The 15996-nt window shown below is 54.3% G+C and overlaps 1 protein-coding gene across 3 annotated transcripts in view; it reads left to right on the top strand.

Annotated features, from left to right (window-relative positions):
- The window catches only part of ETS1 (ETS proto-oncogene 1, transcription factor), a 71326-nt gene that overhangs the window by 37256 nt on the left and 18074 nt on the right, over positions 1-15996 (top strand). For all 3 annotated transcript variants that reach the window (XM_085316761.1, XM_085316760.1, XM_085316762.1), the window contains 2 exons: positions 13560-13679; positions 14199-14399. In XM_085316761.1, coding sequence (XP_085172887.1) covers positions 13560-13679; positions 14199-14399 — 321 coding nt within the window. The remainder of the gene's footprint in view (positions 1-13559; positions 13680-14198; positions 14400-15996) is intronic.

Below are 15996 nucleotides of genomic sequence, written 5' to 3'. Positions count from 1 at the left end.
AGGCCCGAGCCCGGCGGCCTCGCTTCTCCCGCGCCGCGTTCGAAAGCCGCTTCCGATCGGCGCCGCCGAGGCCTTCGGCTTCGCGGCCGGCGGGAAGCGCGCGCCGGGAGAGCTTTGCGCTTCCCGACGTCAGCGGGGAGGTTTCCGCGCCGTGCCGGTAGCCGGGCCCCAGCGGGGGACTTAGTCACTGGCGCTGTTTTCCATCGCTCTAAGCGGCTCCAGATTTAAAGCTGGCTCAAAAGCTTTCGACTTGAAAGGCCCCGGCCGGGCGCGCGATTTTTGCCTTGGAGCTGGAGGACTCGCGTTGCCGCGGCCGAGCCCCGAGCAGCCGCCGCCGTATGGGGCAGGGGCGAAAGAAAAAAATTTTAAAAAACAAAACAAAACAAAAAAAGCCCCAAAAGCCCAATCCGGAGGGACGAAAAGGAGAGGAGCCAAGGGATGGTGTGTCTTTAAGCAGCCGCGCGCCAGCGTGTGTCAGCCGCTTGCTAAGCCGGTGACTAACCCGGCGCGCGGGGAAGCGGCGGAGCGCGGCCGGGCCGAGCGGGGCCGAGCGGCTGCTCCCCGCGCCGGGGGCCGCGGCCCGCTCCCCCCGCCGCGGCCCGCGGCGTTACTCATCCCCCGGGCGCAGCCCCGGCCGGCGGGCGCTTGACTCAGCGGCGGCTGGAGCGAATTCCAGGGAAAGCGAACGTTGGGGGGGGGGGTTAACCCATTTCTTCCCTCCCCCCCCCCCACCTTTGGCTCTCCTGGGTGATTTGGGGTTTTTCCTAGCTGGAAAAGCCGGGCTGCCTCCGCTCCGCGGTGGGGGTGTGGCAGGCAGGCCCGGTCCCGTGCCGGGCGGCCGCCCCGGCGATGGGAGCCGGTGGCTGCTCCGGGCTCAGGCGATGCGGCGGGTCTCCTGCCCCGGCAGGTCCCCCCGGGTGGGCGCACTGGCCCCGCTGGCCCCGCGCTATCCAGCCRAGCGCCTGCTGAAGCTTCCCTGGGCTCCTCGCCGTCGGCGGAGGATTCCCGGCGTTGCTGGCGAGGGCTCGGGGCTCCCGAGTAGCCAAGTGCCACCGCCCCCGGCTCCGTGCGCGGCTCCTCCTAACCGCCTCTTGGCCCGAGCAGCCGAATTCAATCAGCCCTTTCACCATCTGCTCCCAGGCACTTCTGCTGGGGAAGGCTCGGGGCCAGGGAAGCTGTAATTCCTTAATAGCTTCCGGACGCTGCGCGCGCCGGGGCCGCCGGGGCCGCGAGCGTCTCGGCCTCGCTCCCCCCCCTGCTCCTTCTCCCCCCACCCCAACCCCGGGCTTCGCTCAGGCTTCCAAGCTCGAGCTTCCTCTGGGCAGATCCGAGCATCCCCAGCCGCTCCGACTTCTCYCCGGCGCTCCGCCGGCCGGCCGGGCTGAGGCCAACGGGTGACATAATCCCCGTCCCGGACGGGCCGGCGTGCAGGCCCTTGGCTGGCGCGCGGGGATGACGGATGCTGATGGGGCTCCTGGCTGCCTTCCCCGGCTCACTCCCACCTTCCCGGGGTTTGTTTTGCCCAATCGCCGCGCTAAGTCCTTCCCCGGTGGGAAATTTCCTAGAAGTCGGAGCTGAAGAAGACGACCGGCGTTGGGGTCGTTCTTGGAAGAGCCTCGAGCTCGCGAGCGTGGCGGAGGTTGCAGAGCCCGGGAGCGAAGCCCCGCGTTCGCCCGGCGCCTCTCTCCAAGCTGCCGTCTGGAACGTGACGTGGGAGAGGGAYGGAGGAGGCTCCCTCTCCGGGCTGTTCAGCGGCCTGTTGCGCTTGAGAAAATCCCCTTGTTCCTTATCTGCTTAAAAATAATAGTTCCAGAAGGAGAATAAATCGTGGGGCGTTGTGAAACGAAGCCRGTTGGGCGCCAGCGTTTCTAAGGTGCTTGGTTCAGCGTGGCCTGGAGATTATTGGTTCCCAGGTCTCTCTCAGGACCGTTTCTGGCCTCCCTCCCCGGAGGAACTGAGCAGCTTGTTGTTTTACTATCCACTTGCTTTGCTCTTACCCTCATGGTACAGATGGGGAAACTGAGGCCTGGAGAAAGTAGGGCCAGATTCATGCTTCCTGTGTTAAACAGAGGTGATTTGCTGTGTCCTTGGTTCCTCCTATGACTGACAGCGAATGAAGGCCACCTCCAGAAGATGTCAGCTCTGAGGAGCACTAAGGAGCAGCCACGTGATGAAGATGGCCTTGTTCCTTGCGCTCTCCCTGCCTGGAGGCCAATGTAAAGCTGATCCTTGGGCATCTTTCTCCAGCAATACGTGCATTTCCATGGCTTTCATGCTAGCCAAAAAATTCCCCACGTTTGTGGCTGCTGGGAATCATCTGTTGCTGTGTCAAGCAGGCCTGTGCCAGGCCTCGCACATGCAAATATTTAATGTGCCAGGGGTGGGTGTCACACGCATGTGGTTTTTGACCTGCGGGGTGGCATATGACAGCATGGTGCTTGCTGCGATTGTGGGTTACCTGTGCTCATAAGTGGTGCTCACAGAGGTGGCACGTGGTGGCGTGATGGACCAGCCCCATCACAAGTCGGGAGGGTGGCTTTAGTGGAGTTGCCATCCCAATGGATGCCCAGTGCTCCTGGTGCAGGTCCCAAGGCTTTGAGGAGAAGGGGCTTGCTCAGGCACGGAAGAGGCAACCTTGCTTTGACCATCCTTGGCCTCTTCGTGGGTCTAGCTGGCTGCTTTTCCTGTCCTGTCCATAATGTTGCGCTGAGAGGTTCAGCTAGCATCAGGAAGACACCTGGAGTGAGCGGCAAATGTCGTGAGCTGCTCTGGTTTTGATTTAAGCTGCAGGCAGCTACTGTGCATATTTGTGAGCCACTGCGAGGGAGGAAGGATACCTTCAGAGGGGTGAGGCCAGGATACTCGCAGGTGCAAATCTTCATTGGCCCTAAATCCAGCGGTGCAAAGAAGCAAATCCACGTGGAGTGCAGGGGAATTAAAGGTGTGTGGATCATTACTCTACCTGCAATCTCTTGGCAGCAGCTAACAGAGTTGACTATTTGTTCTAAAGAGTTATAAATAATTCTGTTGATTAAAATGATTGATTATCCTTGGTCTAATATTATTTAGTCAGAGCAAACAGCACTGAGATTTACCAGCCGCACTCTGACCTTCCAACCCCGATCTGTTTGAAAAAGCCTGTGCAATTATTTGTTTGATTTCAAACTTAAATATACTAATCTCTTCTCCTTTTGGAATTGCAAAGAAAGCTGGGCAGCTCGGCCTGATAAGGCAGGGCAGCAGGCGTGGGTGCCCCCACTGTCCCATGCACGGGAGTCCTCACGTGCCGTGGCAGGTCGCTGGGTCGAAGCGAAGGGGCGACGCAGCGAGGCAGAGGCCGGCGGGCGCTGCGGGAGCCCGGGGAGCRAGAGCAAAGCCTCCAGCTCCTCGTCTTCCTCTGCACCTCCTCGCCTTGCTCGTTGAGCGCTATCTGTACATCCTGGGCAGAGCTGAAACACTCCCCACTGTACAGAAAAAGATGCTATCGATAGCCTAATATTAGAAAACGGGCCGTTTCCGGGTAAGGCAGCAGCAGGGATCCCTGTGCAATCCGCGGGAGTTGTGATACGCTGCAACTTGCACTGTCCCATTGAGCAACCGGCAGCGGTTTATCGCGCTCTTGGCTGTGCGTCTCGCTGGCGTTGCCCTGAAGCGAAGGGTTGGCCGGGGAGGTTGTGGAGGTGGGGAGTGGCAGGAATCTGCAGCTGCAGCGCGATGTGGCAAGCTTTGCCCCCGTACCTTCCAGCCCCCGGGCAGCGCGCGTGCTCGGGAGCTGACCCTGCCCTGCCGAGCCTCGCTTCCCTGCCACCGGTGAGCTCGGTCGTGTCTGCGTTCTGCATCTCGTGCAGATGTCCTGCTTGAGCATGAGGCACTTGGCACTGTCCAGTCGTGACCTCTGGGCACTTACTGTATGGACACCACCAAGGTGCTCTCCATAGTAGGTCTGGCCCTTCCTGCTTTAACAAACCTTCTGGGTTTATGGACAAGAGAGCTGGCAGGAAGAGCCGTAGTGGAGCTGAGTGGCTTTGAGGCAGAGAGAGATATTTTAGGGGTTAAACATCATCCTGGCTKGAGGGCACTTCAGGCTGTGTCTTGCCATGTGGTACCCACGTGTCTGGCATGACGTGGTATTGATTCAGCCTGGGGGCCAGTGCTAATGCCAGGACACAGAGAGATCAGTTTATGAAGGACTTGGGCTGAAAATCAAGTGAAGACTACAGAATTCCAGGCTGGGCTTGGGACAGACAGATTGGAAGGGACAGGAAAAGGAGGGATTTGGCTTGGCTTCTGCATGTCTAATTGCTTTTTGATGCGAAGAGAATTAAGGCACCTTTCTGGGACCAGTCTAGCAATGAACTCCCAGTAGCAAGGACATCTGTGGAGTGGGTCCACATAAAAAGTGTATCATATCATGGTGATGGATGCTACAAATGATGGATCAGGTATTCATTCTGAGCACAGAGTCATTTCATGGGGCCACGGATGTGCAATGAAACCATCTCAAGCTGTAAACTCATGGGATGGCTACTTAAAAAATATGTTGGCCTGGCATGTTGTTCAGGTATGTTTGAGCAGACTTAGGGAGTCTACGATCCATTTGTAGGGTGATAAATAGTCCTTGACCCTTATCCCCACTGCTGGGGGACAGCTCTGCCAAGAGATCTCAGCCTTCCCTCTTCACACTTCCAAACCTACAGCATCTTTCTCACACTACGTACTGCTGATTAACCYTATCCTTGACTTGCAAAATCACTGCTTTCCCTATCTTGGGAGACTATCACGCGCTGCTTGGCAGTGCTTTGGCCTCCCTGGAGCAGAGAGAGGGGCAGCGATTGGAGGCCGTGGAGCCAAATCCTTATTGCACATGTTTGTCCATGGCTTTGTAGGGTGAAGGGGATGGAGATTAATACTGAGAGGAGACTGAGGACTTGTTTGGATAGGGAAATGTGTAACCTGACCTGCTCGGGAGTGATTATAGTAGTACATATTTACCTTGCTAGCATCTGATGGATACTTTTGCAGTCAGAGTAAGAATGGRTTCTTGCACTGGGGCACCAGTGCATCTTTGCTCCAGGGACAGGTCCTCTGCTYGCCTCACTTGTTCACCAAAGACTTTGGGGATGATGATGCTGGCCAGAGATCTGAGGCAAGAACAACCAAATTCCTGTTTTTAGCCTGGCAGGAAAGAAATGTTGCTGTTGCAAGTGGTGGGAGGCAGGAGTGGGGCAGGGGGCGGGTGCCTGCCGGCCCCCCCTCGCAGCGYGGACTGGCTGCAATGGGAAGTGGATGGGGTGGAAGATGTGGACCACAGTGTCCTCCTCGGAGGAGCGGAGCCCTGCCATGGGTTTGCCCTGGAAGGGCTCGGGCTGCGCTCTCGTGGCTATGTRAACCTTGAGGGCCATGAAAGCAGGACGGTTGGCCTTAGAGGCTTTGCAGCCTCCCCAGAAGAGAGCGAGGAATTTCAGAAGGCTTCTGGGTGCAGGCGTGAGCCGTTTGAATACCTCGGGCAGCGTTCCAGGAAGCAAATGAATATCTGGTTGTTTGTTCAGTCAGAATCGCTGGATTTTTTGGAGGTTTTTTTCTCATCGCTGTTGAGCAATTTGAGCTGTGCTGCTGGGGCTCGGGGTGTGAGAAGCTGGGTTTTGTGGAGGAGCATCTCCCGGYGCTGAAGCGCTGATGCGGGGCAGCTGACACAGGCGTGCCCCGTACTTGCTGTTTACACTTGACCTCCTTTCGGTCGGGCCTGGGTGTCCGTTACCGGCTTTGCTGGGCCCGGCCCGCTCTCCCGTTAGCGAGTGTGCGTGCACGCACGCCTGTGCACGTGGATTAGAGCTATTGAGCAAAGCAGTTGGTGGGGATTAGGGTGAATTATCGCAGGGGAAGCACGTCTCGGAGGAGAGCGTTAGGTTCGCAGGAGGCGAGGCGTGTCCCTCCATCCCGGCTGAGGAGGGCTTGGAGGCAAACAAGCCGGAGAGTGAGATGCTAACGCTGGCTGCGGAGGGGACGCCGTGGCTCGTGTGGCGTGTGCCTGGGAAAACAGGAGGGTGAAGGGCGATAAGGGCCTGACCGCTGAAATCAGAGGCTTCGACTCCCAGGCAGGAGTGGTTTGGGCATGTGGAGATTATTCACTGCTGTCTGTGTGTTGACTCCAGCCTCCTAGCAACCTCCTCATCTGGCTACCTCCAGAGTGCTGACCTGTACGTTTAGCCTACCCGCAAACACGCGCAGGTTTGCACCAGTTTAATTAGCCCCGTCCCGCGYGGTCGGGTTAGCCGAGGGCTTGCACAAGTTTTTAGTTGCGATGCTGCGAAATCTGAATCAACAGAAGCCGGTTCTGAGCCAGTTTAAGAGCGGTTGCCTTTCTAGGGGGCTTGTATTGGGTTAACAGAACGGCTGCAGCTAAACCACTGAAACGCGCCTGCCTCGTAGGCATGGCCTAACCTCTGCCGTTGCTTCATCTCAATGGAAAAAATCTTTTTGCTGCCTCCACTGACTGCTTTGCATAGTTTTGATGAACGCCGTTAAACCGTGGCCACATTCCCCAGCCCCAGAGGTGCCTGCATCTCCTCCGTGCCCACGTTTGTCCGTCTGGGCTCCTTGCCGCTGCCGAGATGGGAAGTACTGATCGAACGTTTCCACCGAGGGAAGTCCTGCTCTGGATTGCTGCAAGACAGGGCTGAGCGTTCAGGGCCRTGGGCCGTGTCCTGCCGCTGGGCTCTTCTGCCTGGCTTTTCTCAGAGCTCTTGATGGGAGTGTCTTAACTCCTAGCAAAATCTTTCAGAGTATGGGGGGTTTCCCTGCTCTGCAGAGCGAAGATGAGGGTGAGGGAGGAGGAACCAACTCGCCGCAGGTTGCTAGTGAATCTTGTCAAGTCAAAAATATTCTTTTTTACGCTTTTGATGCTTTTGCCCCAAAGCACGCTCTTTGTCTTCATCAGGTCTGGAAGCTCAGGTCACCCGGGATCCGTCCTGCGCTCGTGCTGGGTGGCATCTCTTTGCCACGACAGTCGAACTGCGGGTCCAGCCCCCAGCCCTCTGGAGCTGGGGAAGCTTTCCCACAACTGCAGCAAGCGTTGACTTCAGCCCTGTGGTTTTGCTGAGCTGTGACCCCAGGGTTTCCTCAGCCTGTCTTTTCTTGCTCGCCCCCACAAAAGCCGGGGAGGATCGAGGGAGATGACCACGGGGCTGTTGTTCCCCTGCAAACTCCTGTGACTAAAAGGGATGCCGTTTTCCCAGGATCCGAGTCCAACACCCACATTATAAAGCCAGGAGAGAGAAGGATGGYGGAAAGAAGCCCGAACGAACCCAGCGAGCAGGCTCGGAGGGAGAAGCAGGGTCCGCCTGGGCGCTTGGCGGYGTGTGGGTGGTGGGGGAAGCGTCCTTTCACCCGCCGCCGCTGCCGCCTGGTCCTGTGCCAGCTTGCAGACAGCACCGTGCCGATCGCGGGCTGCCTGCGAAAAAACCCCAGGGCCGAATGAAAGCGAGACCCCCCCTCCCCGCGGGAGGCTGCCGCCGCCGCGCTCCCGTTCTCGCCGTGCTGCTGTTCCTCCTCTGGGTGCTTTGCACCCGAGCAGCCTCTAGCAGCCACCGCCTGCGCCCGTGCAAGAGYGGCTCCCTCTTACCGAGGGGCGACGCAGCTCATCCCGAAGCCCGAACAGCAAGAGCATCCTAACATCCAAGTCCCACCCTCAGCTTAACCTTTCCCATTCCTCACTCGCTGCCACGCCGTAAGCGCAGAGGGTCCAAACTTGGACAAGATCCTTTTATCTGCACTTTGCGGAAGACGGTTTTGGGGGCCCTTTATTTGGTGGAAGAGTTCTGCCCCCATGACACACCGCATCTCCATAAGAAAGCTGCTGAATGCCGGAAGAAAGCCGGCTTTGTTGTGCTTTCTGCAGCGCTAAGCAGTGTGGGCTTTCGGTTTCCTCTCTTGTTTTTCTCTTGAAGCCCAGCTTTCATCTCCAAGTATTTATTTTTCACTGCTTGAAGGAAAGAAGAAAAGAGTTATTTTTCTTTTTTTCAAGAAGGGAAGAAATATATTTATTTTAAATGAGAACAGCAAACGTCTGTCCCTTTTGTGCCGCTCCTTGGAGAGAGAAGCAGGGCCGGTTTCTGAAGGCTTCTTGCAGGAAGGGGTAGCGAATCTCTGCTCCCTACCTGCCCTGCAGTCTCTGCTGCTCTCCTCTCTGCCCTGTCCCCGTTGCCCCAGCCGGACGTCTCCCCTTGTGCTCCATCTTGCTCCGTGTCCGCCCTTGCATCCCAGTTTTCCTTGCTGCTTTTTTCCAGCCTTGGGTCCCGCTTTCCCTTTCCTCCCCCTGAGTTTCCCTGTCCTTACAGTCCGAGGAGCCCTAATTGGAACAGGCCGGCTCCTCTCCGGCTTCCTGCGTGGGAGTGAGAGGCTAGGCTTGTGAAAACAGTTCAAAAGTGCAGACAAATTTTTGCCTAATCCTGCCTAAATATCTGGGGCTCAGCTGGGGTTATTTGCCCGGGCGGTGCTGCCCTTCTGCAGCACGGGGCACCCGGCGAAGGCAAGGCTGCCCCGGGCTGAGTGGAGGTCTCCTCGGGGGTCAATCAGAGACGGTGCCTCCGAGGTGCCCGGGCTGAGGCCGCTCCGTCGGGGAGCGTGGGAAGGGTCTCAGCTCCCGTCCCCCCTCTGCAGCCTCCTCTTTTCGTGAGAAAGGTTCCTCGGCGTCTGAACCCTGCCAGCTGGGACACTTTGAAAATCCTCCGCTTTTCCTCCTGCCCCCATCACTAACTCTGCCCTGGTTTTGGTCCTGGTGAAAGCTGGAGTGGAGGAGCCTCCATGCGAGGTGGGGAGCAGCTCGGGCAGCATCGAGCTTGGCCTGAGCTGGGCTTTGGAGACAGAGAGGCTTTTTTGCTCCTCTGCTCTTTGGTGGTCGTGGGCTAGCTGGAGGCACGTGAGAGGAGGATAGGACAGCAAATCCTTGCCTCAGCACAGAGGCAATTCCCTTCTTGCAGACCCTCTTGAGATGCACCTCACRCCATGGCAGATGTGCAGCAGCGAGGAGCGTGCGCTCCTGCCCCAGGCCGTGGACACCCCGAGCGGACTGCGCAAAGTCTTGCAGACTTCCCCACGCACGCTCCTCCTAGAGAGACCATTTCCTTGACTCTCTGCAAATGGTCTAGTTTGAAGGCAACATGCATCTTCTCGCAAACTTGTCTCTGTCCTTCAAGCCACCAGGTCCCTGAGCTCCCCAGGATCCCCACTGCCTGGCAGCCTGTGGGGTTAGTCCCAGTCCTGGAAGGGGAGGACGAGGAGGCTGGGCAGGGAGCGYGCTTTTACCTGAGACAGCAGCGTGACCTTGGTGTCCATCCGTCAGAGCAAGGGCAGGCGGGGTTGTGGGGTCAGCTGGCTCCACTCTGACCCGCCGGACATCCATTTACACGCGGGCTTCTGTGCGAGATGGCGGGGACCAGACAAGGACACACTGGGGCTTTTGATGGGAAACAAAGTGAGTGGCTGATGGGAGCTTTAACGGGGCGTTGACTTTGAGTGGAAACTTGGGAGAAAAATGACTTTGCTCCCGTCCTCCTGCTCAGAATGTCTTTTTTATTTTTTCTTTAATGTCATTTATTTTGCTTATGCAGTTGGATGCTAACGTTTTGGCGTGCAGTGGACTCCTTTGCATTTTAAGGTCAAAATCCCCGAAGTTTGTAAATCGCAGCCCTTTACAAATATCAAATGTGAAGAAACAGTTTGCAAATGCGAAGCCTGGTGAGAGCAGCATGTGAGCGGGGCTGCGAGCTGAACGCGGTGCTCTTGGCCTCTCTGGCCGTCCGCCTGCGGCTTCTCCTAGGCTCCGAGCGGATTTCGGTTGGGACCCCCTTCAGCGTGAATACCGCGTAGGAATGAAGTGCTGGCCCCTGGCGTTGGCCCGATCATTATACTTTTGTCCTCTGAAGTCTGATCTATGGAGGTCTAAGAGAACTGGAGGAAAAATAGGGTTTCGACCAGCCCAGCTGCAGGGTGGGACGTCTCAAACTGAGCCCCCAAGTCTCTCGTGGCTTTGGAAAGCTGCATAGATGCCGCTCTCCACCTTCACGTAAGGCAAAGTACTTACCTCTGCTCTACAGATGCTGGAGATGATGGTGACATAATTTTCCAGAGCAATTGCAACTCCTGTTAGCATTTAAAAATCAAACTAGAGGACCCTGCCTGGTCTCCCCGGAGGAAAATCAAATGCAGTTCCCTGTCAGTACAGCRGCAGCAACGGCAGACATGGCATCTAGGCAAAAAAACCCCGCGTAGATGAGGTTTTAATGGGTGTCGTAAAACCTGCACAGGCAGCCGAGCCTGGGATCCCCATGCACGGCCTCGGCGGCCCTCGCTGCTGCGCCTGCTTGCCGGGTCCAGAGCTGAACTTGCCGAAGGGCGCGTAGGTGTAACAGCTGGTTTTGGTCCGAGCTGACGCCCTTTTCCCACCCGTTCCCTCGGAGCCCCTGCGTGCGTGTGCGCGCGTTGGGGGCAGCAGGAGGTGGGCAAAAAAAAGGGGACGTTTTATTTGTGTTAAGGTTTGATTAAAATCTTGGGAAYGGGTTTCAGATGACAGTGAAAGCTGAAACCCCCGGGGAAGCTGAGCCCCGGTCCGCTTTTGTTAGCGCGTTTCTGCTCGGCCCCGACCCCCAGGCCCCCCAAACCGAAGGCGAACGGTTCGTCCGCGGGGGAGGGAGGGCTCCGTCCTGCGACGAGGCTGAGATAAAACTGCATTTATACCCTCCCTCCCCCCAAGATCCAGATCACCTAATTAGGACTCGTCCACCAACACGTACGCGGAGCTTTATGAACGCATTTAATTTTACGCATGTGACCTTGTATATAGATGTGGGACACTGCTGACTAAAATTGGGTTTCTGCGAGTGTTTGCAGGCTTGGGGCTTTTCGCCGTGTTTCGTTCCAAAGAAACTTTTAACGAGTAGTTACTGGTCTGACAATACTTCGATATTCGACGCTGCTTCACTTCTAAATTTGCCGAGCGCAAAACGTTTTGAATGAGAAATCTTGAAATGCACGTTTTGGCATTAAAAAAAAAAAAATCCTCCTTTAGCACTTTGCAAATGCATTTTTTTAAGTCCGAAGACAGACCGTTTTCTTCTCTGGTGACCTCTCTCTGGGAATCGCTTTTAAAGATTCCGTGTTTTGACATTTTGTTTGCGCAGAGCTCAGCGTTCACCTTACTAAACTGAAACCCTATCCGCTGCTACTGAAAAATTGATTCATTGGGCTATGTGCAAGCCCAGTCTCATGAGCCTTGCAGGAGAAAATGGGAGTGATTAGCGATAGATACTCCCTTTCTTGCACCGCCAAGATAAAAAACGCAGTTTTGCACAGCCAAGCACCTCGCCTCCCCCCCGGGTCTCTTGGTGGCTTGCCGAAGGAGGTCGTCTTTGCGGAGGCTTTCGTGAGTGGTTCGGTGTAAAGCAGGAGTAGAAAAATTTTCTTAGGCTGACTCTGACTCATCTTCCCATAGCGACAGGGAGCAGTGAACTACCGTTTAACCAGCCGGCGAAGGGGAGTGATGCCTGGGTGGTCCCTGTAACCGCAGAGCACAGCAAGCGCAGCATTAAAATGTAACATGAGGATGAAGGGAAAGGGGCACTGAACCACTTTCTCCCAGTGTTATCTCAAAGCAGCAGATGGAGAACAGAGATATCTAGGGTGCCTGCTCATTTTTCCATGCCCTCTCCAGCCAAATCCAGTAAATAATGAAGTGTAACTTGCCAAACAGCCCTTGAATGTGCTCCTTGCTTTCGAAGGTCCAGATACTTCCACTGTAGCAGGCCAGTTCCCTGATTTATGTGGCAGAGTTAGGGAGAGGAATCAGGCCCTGAGAGGCCTSGAGCCGGCGAGAGAGATGTACAATTTGACTAGCGCTACCTGAGCAAGAGAATTGTGCAAATCGTTACTGGAGTGACTTGGTGACTTACGGGATGTGTTGTGTCTTCTACCCCGACACAATAGCTGGAGGGTGCAAAGGTGGAGACAAAAAAGTGGTGGCTTTTTTTTTTATTTTATTTTATTTTAATTTTTTATTTTTTTAGTTTGGGGATGGAATTGCCTTGGGGCTGGCTGCTGATGGGTCTGATGGGCCATCCGTGCTCTGTGCCGCAGAGCTAAGCGTGGCRCCTAGGACCTTTCTGTGCTCTGCAGGCTCAGAAGCAATGCTTCAGCTTGCCTCTGCAACAAGGTCTGCCCACGCAGCCCCTGGATTTGCACTTGAAAACSTCCCTTGTGCCTGTTGGGCTTGAGTTTGGCTGGGCAGAACCTGGGTGGACTGTGATGTCCAGAGAGGCGCAGGCAACCTCTGCTTGGCRGAGCTGTCCCCAGCCCTGGCTCTTCTCAAAATAAGCGCTAGCCAACATTTTGCAGGTAGGATGGGTTGTTAAATCAGAGCCTAGATTTGCATCTGTAACGGAGAGTTATGATAAGCAAAGGTGGCTAGGATTTCCACAAAAAAGGAGAATTCTTTGCATTTTGATGTCCACATCCAGACAGTCATGAAAACACCAAAAAAGCACGTGCAAGTTGTCTTGTTTTCCACTGAGAACAGTTTTCATTGAAAAATGTCCAACAGGCTACAGTCACTCTGGCTCCTACCTGCAGGTGGAAGCTCTCTGAGATTTGCAATGAGACTCACGAAGTTCAGTCATTTGAGATGGTGATTTTAGGAGAGGCCTTCCTTCTCCACAAAAGACGTTTTTCAGGAATGCTTGAAATACGTGAAAAAGAGCCAAACCTTTCTTCCAATTGAGGAGATTTATTTTTATATTTTTTTTTTAGGTGGGGGTTACGAAATGCTTAGGCTACAAATACCTACCTCCTTCCAAATAAATTAGAAATAAAGAAGGAGAGAAAAATAAAAGGGAAGAAAGTGAGCGAGACCTCTGCTTCTCACCAGGCCTCGGTCCAAGGCCCCGGCGCACGGCCTGGCCCGCGGCTCTCCCGTGGGGGTGGCTGAGCGTTGCGTGGTGACTCACTCCGAACTGCGGCGCTCCGCTCCCCAGACCGTGCATTATGTAACTCCAAGCTAATGTGGGATTTTCCAGCTCTTTGTTTTGCCTCCCTCCTTGGATGGATTTTTCTGCCCATTCTTCATCATGCCTCATCGTGCCGTGAACTTACTTTTTCCAGGATTGCCTGGGATTCTTTTAAACTTAGGTTTCCCCCTTGCTTTGGCAGTAATTCAGAGGTGCTGGCGTTATCAGGCTGAGCAAGCCAATGCCCATAATGGTCTTTGATATGACGGTCAACATAACCATGTCCATGGCTGGCTTGCAGGGAGACCGTGTGCACCATGTGACTCAGCTTACAGAGCAAGGCTTGTCTCTGCCCTTCAGCCCCAGCACGGTGAAATGCTTCTGCACAGACTTCTTACAAGCAGATGGTTATTTCTCTTGTATTTAAGCAAATGGGAGTCCCAATGGGCGTGATGCACTGCGGTGTGCCATTCCGGAGGGGGATCCCAGACTGGGCATGAGGACTTGCGTTGTCTTTCTCAGTCCTATGAACTTACAGCCATTTTTCTCTCCTGCTTCTTTCAGATATGGAATGTGCGGACGTGCCTTTGTTAACCCCCAGCAGCAAAGAAATGATGTCTCAGGCGCTGAAGGCCACCTTCAGTGGCTTTGCAAAAGAGCAGCAGCGGCTGGGAATCCCCAAAGGTAAGACACAGTGTCCCAGTGAGCAACCATGGGAGACACAGAGAAGGTTTCCCCTTGCCAGGATTCCCATCTCCAAATCTGTCATCTCTTTTATTGATTCTCTTCAAGTAGTACCACCTTGTTTCCCAGCAGCTTCAGCTGGAAAAGTCTGAACATACAGGCGAAATCTTCCAGACAGTGTCTGTCTTTCCTGCTAACAAAGTGAAATGTGCGTGACTGCTCTTGTAATTTTGGTGARCTGCTCCTTTGGAGACAGCTCAGGGACCTCTATCTGAAAGGATCTGGTCATGCCCGTGATATGGAGAAGCAGATGGGACCCTTTACAAGAAGCCGATAACAGGGAGAAGCCATGCAGGATGAAGAAGCGGGTGGGAGAAGAGGGTCAGAGAACCATGAGGATGAAGCTGTGCAGGTGGCTTATCCACTGGTATAGCTGTAGGCTTGTTTGTGTCCTGTTTCCCTGGGATGATGTCTTGTGGTTGCTCACTAATGGATCTCTTCCACAACACGTTGGCGCAGATCCCCAGCAATGGACGGAGACGCACGTGCGGGACTGGGTGATGTGGGCGGTGAACGAGTTTAGCCTCAAGGGTGTGGATTTCCAGAAGTTCTGCATGAACGGAGCTGCTCTCTGCGCCCTGGGCAAGGAGTGCTTCCTGGAGCTAGCGCCTGACTTTGTGGGAGATATCCTCTGGGAACACTTGGAGATCCTGCAGAAAGGTAAGTCCTGTTTGCCCCTGGGGTGAACTGCTCCTGCGCTTTTGCCTAGTCTGATTTTGGGCCTTTCCAAAGAGCTTGGCTTAACAGTGTGGCTCTGCAATGAGGTGTTCACCTTGGGCTGTGATACCAGCAAGGTGGGTCCAGTAGGACTTAAATGGATGTCCCCACCACTACTGGGCAACRCAAATCCTGGCACTTCTTGAAAGAGGAAGGGTGTTTATGCCGGTCTGTGGCAGGAATACGCAGCGGGCAGGGACATTTTGCCTGCCTGGAAACTAGCGGTGGGATTTTCCAAAGCATTCTTTGTCGGTTCACTCAGCTCCTGTTGTGAATTTTACTGCTTCCTCCAGTGGAACAGCATCAACAAAATCCCACCCAGTTGTGATTGAAAACTGCTTTTCTGTGGTTTGTGTCTCAAAAGGTGTAATAACATTTAGTTACGGGTGGCTGTGTCCCCGACAGGAGGCTTCAATCTCTGTTAGTCCCTGCCTGCCAGCATTTGAGAGCATTTGTTTTTGCYGATTTGGGGGGCATTGATTTTAGGTGTTGATTTTCATATTGTCTGGCTGAAGGAGGCTCAAGCACCACTTGAAAGCTGGGGAGGTTTCTAAAGAGCAGATGAGAAGTCTGAGACCTTTAACTGAGTCACGAACAGGAGCGGCAGCAAATCTGGGCGCTCTCTCTAGCTCGGTTTTGYGCAGAGCTATTTGCTTTCCGGGAATATCCCCTGCACTGCTGTGGYGACCGTGTGTGCCTGTCGCTGGGCCTGCCTTGGTGGCAGGAAGGAGAGGGGGAGCAAAGTTCTGCCTTCCAGGAGACCATTGACAAATGGATGTTAATTACTGATTACTAATTTTACTGGTAATTGTGGTTTGCAAAAGGTAAACATGGTTCTTCCCAGGGTCTGTGACGGGCTGGTTTTCTGCTCTTTGACTCTGTATCTGCTCACTGCTTCCTTTTTTGCATTATTTTTATTGAGTGCTTATATCAACAGCAAGAAGTTCAACGAAAGCAAGATGACATGGTCAGTTTGATTTCTCCTTGCTATAYGCCATTGCTCAAACCATATTCTGCCTTCCCGATACCCTTCTTCATTTGCTTGTGCTGTAACCTGCTGGAGTGAGGTGCCTTGTGCTGCAGCTGCTCCCTAAGGCGTCAGAAATCTGGGTTTGCTCCCATTTCTGTTCTTCCCAGACATACTCTGCAGATCCCCCAAGACACGGAAGTAAACTTGGTGCTGGCGTTTTGCCAGCTGTAAAGTAAGGATCATATTTCCTTATCTTATAGCATTGACACATGGATGCTGCAGTCATGCAGGCATAAGGTCTTCGATAGCTAGGTGCTTTTACAAAAGAAACTTCTGTGCCTGTCAGGTTCTGGACTCAGAAGCTGCAGCTTTTATTCCAAAAGGGTGAAAAAGAATAAAATAGTTTTTTTTTTTTTTTTTTTTTTTTGTCTCAAAACTGTTGACACAGACCTGGAAACCAAGAAATCTCCATTCTGTATCCAGTTTTACTGGTGACTTATGTCACTTCTTGTGTAGGTTATCTGAGATCTAGCTCCCGTGGTAGGCTCTTAAAACATTTCCCAGAGGTGC

The sequence above is a fragment of the Rhea americana genome, unplaced genomic scaffold, assembly GCF_003343005.1.
Source record: "Rhea americana isolate MKP2758 unplaced genomic scaffold, rheAme1 scaffold_48, whole genome shotgun sequence".
NCBI classification, from domain to species: Eukaryota; Metazoa; Chordata; class Aves; order Rheiformes; family Rheidae; genus Rhea; species Rhea americana.
The sequence above is the reverse complement of the archived record's forward strand: the minus strand, read 5'-3'. Positions and strand labels throughout refer to the sequence as shown.